General features: G+C 40.6%; 1 protein-coding gene across 1 annotated transcript; it reads left to right on the top strand.

Annotated features, from left to right (window-relative positions):
- The first annotated feature begins 312 nt into the window (after nucleotides 1–312).
- On the top strand, nucleotides 313–8,421 carry LOC124034338 (transcription factor E2F4-like). Its single transcript, XM_046347408.1, has 10 exons — nucleotides 313–911; nucleotides 1,715–1,824; nucleotides 2,224–2,385; nucleotides 2,807–2,850; nucleotides 2,974–3,038; nucleotides 3,696–3,987; nucleotides 4,085–4,240; nucleotides 4,432–4,479; nucleotides 4,687–4,731; nucleotides 7,249–8,421. Exons 1-10 carry the CDS (start codon nucleotides 756–758, stop codon nucleotides 7,362–7,364), a joined length of 1,194 nt encoding a protein of 397 aa, XP_046203364.1. The 5' UTR covers nucleotides 313–755; the 3' UTR covers nucleotides 7,365–8,421.
- The last annotated feature ends 759 nt before the right edge of the window (nucleotides 8,422–9,180 follow it).

Raw genomic sequence — 9,180 nt, 5'->3', positions numbered from 1 at the left:
CGTGACCATAGCTTTTTTTGTCATTACCACTGAGATTTTCTTCATGTATGCGATATAATGTCTATAAAGCAATGAGTATGCAATGAAAAAAAGTAGTAATATAAGACAAAATAGGCACCACATATTCTCATTTTTAATTTCCTGGTACATGAATTGCAATTGATTAAGCATTTCTCAAACTGTAAAATCCTAAAGATTTAGCCTAAGCATATCCTCGAAAAATGTATTATATTATTTGACTGTAAAATGAAAGTAGTTAGGGCATGTAGAAAATAGAACTGTCCGTAAAGGGCCACATTTGCAGACCAATCCATAATAAACAAACATTTAATGATCTTGTGATTTAGCATATGCGATGAGGTAATCTCTAATATTGCGAAATGCTTTACTAGCAACAGATGACTTGTCAAGTAAAACGATTACAATTTATAGTGTACGCTTTTCATAGTATCTCATGTTTTGCAGGTGGCCCCTTGGCTTCACATACCAAACCATCCCAGCATACCTCGTGTGTCCAACGGCTTCGGACCGTATGCTCGTTGAAATATTTTGCAGGCCTGTTTAAAAAAAATTCAGGTCAATAATCTGGACCGGACCATATTGGATTATCCTACAATTGGTACCATGCAAAGTATTTTATATAGGTAAATTGCACTTTAGCACGGCGAATGTAAAGGGGTTTCTAGCTAGCAAGTGAGTTTGGGGCCGGCTAGCTAACGTTACTGTTGTACGGATTCGAACAAGAATTCCTAATCATGGAGCTGGAGTCGGAAAGAACCGAATTTGGAGCTATGGGAGACTCGCTTCAACCTCAAACCCCAAGTCGACACGAGAAGAGTCTAGGATTGCTTACAACCAAATTTGTATCTTTGCTACAAGAGGCCAAGGATGGAGTTCTAGACCTGAAAGCTGTAAGCATGCCTTACTCTTTGTTGTTGGCACGAGGATGTAAATGTAGCTTGTGGCTTGCTACTGTTCGTAGTAAATCTAATTCAAGGTTTTCGCTAGCTAACATTAGCCATCAGCGTGATACGTTGGGTCAAGTGTTTTTTTCTTCTTCTGTTTATGTGTTTGAATAGTTCAATTAACTCCCTAGTTTGTTACAATTTGCCCGTCCACTGAATGTAGGAAAAGTTGGCTAGCCAGTTGCCAAGTAACGTTTACTTCAACTCCTCTGTTGAGGTCATACAGTCATTGGTTGAGGTACTAAGCAGCAAGCTAGCCAGCTAACGTTATATATTCTGCCCCCTGCAGCCGCAATGAAGACAAGCACGGAAGGCTGCACATTGTTGTTATGAACTGGATCTGGCAAAACAGTTAAAACCCGAACCCGGTTCAGAGTCACACACCCTTTTATGTAGCTAGAAAATAAATAAATCCGCAAGTCAAAATTATCATTGGTTAAATTATGCTGACAATATGTTAGGTTTTGTTTAGGCTGGGCGTGACTGACCACAATAGAATATATGTCATCCCATTGCAGTAATGAGGATTAACCCATCGTAGTTATCAGCACTAGCCATATGTTTATTTGCTGTAAGTGCTTGTTGAAGACTCAGTTATGTGTAACTTTGAAGCCCATGAATAGCTAAGCTTCCTCAACGTTATAGAATCTACCAAGCTATTTGATTTTAGCTGTGGATTTGTTCAATGGACCCCCAAACTGCTCTACACCAATGTATAAATAACATTGACCACCCTTTCTCTCCCACAGGCAGCAGACACCCTAGCTGTAAGACAGAAGCGGCGCATCTACGACATCACCAATGTGCTTGAGGGCATCGGACTGATCGAGAAGAAGTCTAAGAACAGTATTCAGTGGAAGTAAGTCAAGGGCATGGCGTTATGGGCTCTGTTAGTAAATCTTGGGTGACACCCTCTCGCCATTCAGAAACTACAAGTGTGCTAGCTGGCTGTTATGTAAGTGAAGTCAGATAAGGAGAGGTGTCTTAACTGTGTTCCTACCAATGCCTTGCCGTTGACTGTTGTGTGTTATCCAGAGTCATATATTTAGAGAGTTGGGTCAATGGGGTTTCTGTCTGAACATTCCGAGAGCGCCACTTTTTCCTCCATAGCCGTTGCTAAGTGATAACACTTCCTGTGTTGTGCTCTATTTCTGAAATAGATTTTGAAAACTATAAACATTTCCTGTGAAATTAGATATGCAAATTGTTGATACCACAACACGGTACATTTCTTTGTGATACCTGTTTCCTGTCCCAGGGGTGTTGGTCCTGGCTGTAACACACAGGAGATAGCCGATAAACTCATTGATCTGAAGGCAGAACTGGATGATCTGGACAAGCGGGAGCACGAGTTGGATCAGCAGAGGGTCTGGGTCCAGCAGAGCATCATGAACGTCACAGACGACTCACAGAACAGCCCATATCCTCAACTACAATCCCTCTGTCTAGTTGTCACTAAGCTTAGCAGATCTAACGTGTTAGTTACTAGATATTTGTATTTATTTATTTCACCTTTATTTAACTAGGAACGTCAGTTTAAGAACAAATTCTTATTTACAATGACGGCCTGCCCTGGCCAAACCCGGACGACGCTGGGCCAATTGTGCGCTGCCCTATGGGACTCCCAATCACGGCCAGATGTGATACCGCCTGAATTCGAACCAGGGACTGTAGTGACTTCTCTTGCACTGAGATGCAGTGCCGTAGACCGCTGCACCAAAATGGGTTAAGGTCACCCCAAGATGCTTTAGATGGTAGTGATCAGATTTTTAACTCAATGCTTAGTTCTTAAATTCATGTTGCAGTAGTAAATAAACTCTTGACCCTTAACACAAGCACACTATGGCTTATGTAAAACATGAAGACCTCTGTAGTGCTTTCAAAGGTATGTTTCTCTCTTATATTTTTCTGTGTTCTTCAATTACCTGTTGGTTCTACCTATTAAAAAAAAAAATAATAATAATAATCGTTTAAAAAATCCCACTCACCCCATCTCTGGCCTCCATAGGTGACACTCTCCTAGCGATCCGCGCTCCCACAGGCACACAACTGGAGGTGCCCATACCTGAGTCGGTAAGTGTTTGTACTGTTAGACCCAACTACTCTCCCCTTTCTGTCTCACCATCCTCAGACCAGGGGTCTCCAACTTGGATTCTGGCGAGCTGTTGGTTGTGCATGGCCTGACGACACACCCTGAATTTAATTCCTCTTCTCTATCGATTGCTACATACATTCAGTCTGAATCAGCAATCCTAGAGATCGTTTGTGTGACTTCAAAATGGGCGTTGTACAAAATAGATCAATCAGCGATTGGATCGTCTCAAACAAATTTAACCAATCAGATTAGCAAAGTTGATAAGGTCATTATGTAGGCTGGCTCTTGCCCAACCCTTCGGTATCTGGGACCAATCAGAACGGTCAGAATGTGTTCGTATTCTAGAAATCATAGCGGAAGAAAGGCAAATCTAGACTCACTGTGAAGAAGAAACTTCAGTTTGGCTGGAGCGATGTGGATGGTAGCCAGCCACGGTTGTTCAGGCTTCTGTTCCAGCCTAGCACTAATTCTACTTTTAAAAATAAATGAATCGCAGTCTGGACAACGATTTATACAATTATATGAATCAACTGTGTCAGTGCTGGGTTAAGACAAAGGCCTACACGCAGCAGCGCTACAGAATCTGAGTTGGACTTCCCTGTGCCACGACCGTCTGACTGAGTGATTGTTGGCAGGTACTGATTGGACAGAAGAAGTATCAGATCCGTCTCAAGAGCTCAGCAGGACCCATTGAGGTTCTCCTTGTGAACAAGGACCCATCCAGCCCGTCTCCAGTGGTGCTGTCCGTCCCCCCACCCGAGGACATGCTCCAGAGCCTTCCAGTGCCTGCTGCTGCTGCCAACACAAAACAGACACCTACTGTCCCCTCACAGCCCAGCCAGCCTCTGGCCCACTCCTCCAACCCCAGTCCTGCCACACTCTTACCTGCCTGCACAGCTACTTCAAATCAGGCAGTCACCACTGCAGGTACGATTTTGGTCTTTATCTGAGCAGCGTAGTTATTACGTGATGAAATGAAATTGCAGAAAAAGATGTCACTTATATCACCATCCTTCTTTTACAGTGTCCAGCACACTGACTGTTTCCACACCCACTACAAACACAAATGCCCAATCGACTCCCCTGTTGGACACCCAGCCTCTCCAGTCCTCTGCCTCATTGGATGGCTGCTGTTCTTCTTCAGCAGTCTTTGAACCAATCAAGGCTGACCCCTCAGAATGTAAGTGTCATCTGCTGTTTCCCTAAGATCATGATGCTTCTCTATCCTGCTACAAATTCATACAAGGGGGATACCGCATAACTACTAAATTTACATCAGTCTAGGTTTATTTAGTGTGTTTAGATACTCTTTATATCAATCGTTTTTGGGAGTTGTTGAGTGAGTGACTGTTTTCTGTCTTCTGTTTGTAGTGCTGTATTTCCCCAAAGAACTTTCTGACATGTTTGACCCGACTAAAGGTAAAGATCACCTCAAAATAGTATGAAGTCTATTGAAGGAGTTGACATGTGTAACCACTGTATGAACATGTTATTACAGATTATATCAATGTATAGACAATCATTTGAAATTATAGATACCAGAATAGATGTTGCATATCTTTATTCTAACCCCTCATCCTCATTTCCCATATCTCTCCCTCTCTTTCACACCATTTCTCTGAGTAGAGATCATGAGTGCAGACCTGTTGGAGGAGTTGATGTCTTCAGAGGGTAAGTTGACATTTATAAACTGGGTGGTTCGAGCCTTGAATGCTGATTGCCTGACAGCCGTGGTATATCAGACCATATACCACGGGTATGACAAAACATTTTATTTTTACTGCTCTAATTACATTGATAACCAGTTTATAATAGCAATAAGGCACCTCTGGGGTTTGTGGTATATGGCTAATATACCACGGCTATGGGCTGTATCCTGGCAATCTGCGTTGCGACGTGCATAAGAACAGTCTTTAGCTGTGGTATATTGGCCATATATATACCACACCACCTCAGGCCTTCTTGCTTAAGTATACAGTTCTGCTGACGTGGATTTGTGGATCAGCAAAGATTTACTTAACCTATCACAACTAAAAGAGGATTGTCTTTTAATTTTAATTAGGAATGGACAATATATCGGTGAACATCGGCCGATATTAGCTAAAAATGGCAAAATTGGTATCGGCCCAATGTCTAGTTTAACGCCGATGTGCAAAGCCGATGTCAAAACTGACGTGCATACCTAGATAATGTAGGTACATGACTTAATGACGCCATGTAAAATGTTGCGCTACCTGTTTAACACAGCATTCCTAACCTAGCCCACAATGTCTGCTGTGTGGATCGAGCAGTCATTTGAAAGAGTAAGAACAATTCAGCGAGACAACTCAAAGGCAAAATCCATTAACGCCAATATAATGGAATTCATTGCCCTTGACAATCAACTATTCTCTATCATGGGTGATGTTGGTTTTCGCCGACTGGTCGAGCACAGTACACACAACCAGATGTTGCCCTACCGGAAGTTACACAGTAATAGCGTCCCTGCTATTAGCTTCACGACATACGATGGAACGCCGTTTGGGTCTTTGCGTGTCAAAAAAGATACACGTCAAATAACACTTTGACACGTTAATTAAAGCTTTTAATTTGACATGTAAAATAACAGTATAATAATATAACAGAGTTCTATTATAGAATGTTGTGTGTTTTGAATTTGCACGTGCAAGCCAAGTGCCACCACTACTATCAGTAGCACTGTCAAAGCTGTACAAAAAAGGTCTGCAAACACCGGCCACAAACGATGTTTACAATACCGCGTTGGTAATAAAGCATTATTTGTTCGACCGCAACTTCTGGGGTAGCTTGGTACCTTGCTAGCACCAATACAACCAGCCTACAACTGCAGTCATTTTCATTATTCTTAGCAACGATTTAGGAATCCTTGTGAGTAAGTATTAGCTAGGTAGCCACTTATTGTTCGCCCATTGAAATTAAATTTACCGTAAGTAGCTAGCCAGCTAGTTAAACCTGTTGCCCAAAGCTAACATTATAAGCAGCCAGCTAGCTTCATCTGGCTAGTGATGCTCGACCAGACTGGGTTATGTGTTGTGAAGCAAGCCACAATAAGGATTTGGCACAATAGTGGAATTTGCGGTTTGCCTTCAAAATAAAAGTACCTCTTTGAAAGTGATTAAATGTAAATGTAAATGATGTAAAAGGTTAATTGGTGGAATCTTGCCATATTTAGACTAGATAATGTTAATGGAATGGATTGGAATGTGAAGCAATGAAATTGGGTATCTGTCTACTCTGTGACACCCACAGAACACAACTGAAGAGTTTATGCAAATATTAACAAATATTAACTATAGCTACTGAAACAGATTGTTGTTTTGCTATACTTTTGGGGAAGAACATTGTTTGCATCCATGAGCGAGCGAGCTAGCTAGCTTTTTTTTATGACCAGCACTGTAGGTGCGCGAGACAACTTTACCAGCATCATAGCATATGTATTGATGAATCGTTGTGATATATGAAATACAAGTGATATATGAAATACGAGTGATAGTGTAATCAATGTGTAATAACTACGTACAAAAATTATGAATGCGTTAAATTATTATGTGACGTGCAGTCATATTCAGGTCCTGATTGTTCAACAAGCTTATTTAACACGTCAAATAGTGTTATTTGACGTGTACCTTTTTTTGACACACAAAGACCCAAACGGCGTTCCATAGAAATCCTGGTTAAGAACGAAACGACTGAACAAATGAACAACGAAACAGCGCAGCAAGTAAGTGAAATAAATAGGTTTTGATTGTTTTACTGGTAATGGGGACATACGTAAATGCCTACAAAATAACTTTTTGGTCAGTGAGGTGTGTGTGTAACCTTTTTATTTAACTAGGAAAGTCGGTTAAGAACAAATTCTTATTTAAAATGACGGCCTATCCCGGACGACGCTGGTCCTGTTGTGCACCGCCCTATAGGACTCCCAAACACAGCCAGATGTGATACAGCCTGGAGTCGAACCAGGGACTTATGTGACGCCTCTTGCACTGAGATGCAGTGTCTTAGATCGCTGCGTTCGTGTGTGTTAAGTGTACTAGAATGCTAGTACATTTTTCTTATATCGGTTATCGGTATCGGGTATTTGACAAGGAAAATATCGGGTATCAGCCAAAAATGGCATATTGGTGCATCACTACTTTTAATCTCTTATGTCCCTCTCCTTTTTCCTAGTGTTCTCTCCACTCCTCCGTCTATCTCCCCCTCCGGGTGACCACGACTACATATATAACCTGGATGAAACCGAAGGCCTGTGTGACCTCTTTGATGTTCCGATTCTTAACCTTTGACCTCTGAGCTGAGTTCCCAAAAATGTATTATGTAAGGAAATTGAAGAATCATTTTTACCATTTTCTATGGAAAAAAACAAATGTGTGATTCTATTTTTGGATCCTGGTGTATCATAAGATTTTTCTGTGTAAACAATTAAGTGTTTTGATGTCGTACCCAAATATTTCCACTAAACATTGGCAGCAAATGTTTGAGGGCATAGTGGCTTTAGGTTAGATAAAAAGGGGTATAGTCCTCTCCAATCTGAACGGATGATCTCTCAGGTGAAATACCTCGCATTCATGCTGACCTGTGATTAACTCTATTCCCTCATTTATCTATGTTTGAAATATATATGTAACAAACTGGCAACAGCAGTCATCATCACACTCTGATCCTCATCAACTCGGTGTCAACAGATTCAAAGACACCTAGGCAGCTGCATACACTCGGACAGTACGCACGAATGTGTACAGATACACAGCTGATCAAAGTTATGCGCTTTTGTTCTGTATATAGAGAATATTTATATTTTGTATTAAGAGCCTTTGTGGAGTTGTGTATAATGAACTACATGTGAAATACATTGAGACAGCAGTAGTGAACTAGGGTGCCAAACAAAGACAGAGAAAATTGAAGTGTTTCAGATATAGCTCGCATTGAATCAACTGCTACACGTTTATTCATTCACTTTGGTCCCCTTGCGTTGTTTTGTCAGTAAGTTTTATTTCTTACTCATTTCATTCACTTTTCAACATTGTCTGTGGCTCTCTTGTTTTTTCTTGCAATTATGTATATGAATATTATTTTATTCAGTCTGTTTGTAAATTTTTTTTTTTTTTTTTACAGATACAGTAATTAGTTCCTATGAAGTAGGGGTTAGTGCTTTGAGAGCTGGTCTATAGTCTGTATATGTCGCTCAGATCTGTGTTCAATACAAAAACGTTCCCCAACATGCTTTCACCATGACTATGGAAACACAAATGTTGACTTTGTTCTTTTTGTGAGGGAATATTTATTTTAATTTTCCTTCAGTTTTCATTCATTCCCAGAATACATTGTTTCCCTTGTATTATAGAAGAGCATTTTTTTATATATACATCACTATACAACACTACCGTTCAAAAGTTTGGGGTCACTTAGAAATGCCCTTGTTTTTGAAAGAAAATCACATTTTCTGTCCATTAAAATAACATCAAGTTGATCAGAAATACAGTGTAGACAGTGTTAATGTTGTAAATGACTATTGTAGCTGGAAATGGCAGGATTTTATTTTTATGGATTATCTACAGAGGCCCATTATCAGCAACCATCACTCCTGTGTTCCAATGGCTAATTGATCATTAGCAATTATGTTAGCGCAGCTGAAAACTGTTGTCCTGATTTAAAGAAGCAATAAATCTGGTCTTCTTTAGACTAGTTGAGTATCTGGAGCATCAGCATTTGTTGGTTTGATTATAGACTCAAGATCTTTCTTCTGAAACTCATCAGTCTATTCTTGTTCTGAGAAATGAAAGCTATTCCATGCGAAAAATCGCCAAGAAACTGAAGATTTCATACAACGCTCTGTACTACTCCCTTCACAGAACAGAGAACTGCATTTGACCAGAATAGAAAGAGGAGTGGGAGGCCCCGGTGCACAACTGAGCAAGAGGACGAGTACATTAGTGTCTAGTTTGAGAAACAGATGCCTGAGTCTGGCCAACAAAAACAAGATTAACATGGGCAAAGTAACACAGACACTGGACAGAGGAACTCTGCCTAAAAGGCCAACATCCCGGAGTCGCCTCTTCACTTTTGACATCGAGATTGGTGTTTTGCAGGTACTATTTAATG

Source organism: Oncorhynchus gorbuscha, linkage group LG01, assembly GCF_021184085.1.
Source record: "Oncorhynchus gorbuscha isolate QuinsamMale2020 ecotype Even-year linkage group LG01, OgorEven_v1.0, whole genome shotgun sequence".
Lineage (NCBI taxonomy): Eukaryota > Metazoa > Chordata > Actinopteri > Salmoniformes > Salmonidae > Oncorhynchus > Oncorhynchus gorbuscha.
Note: the sequence above shows the minus strand (reverse complement) of the source record. Positions and strands in the feature narration are given on the sequence as shown.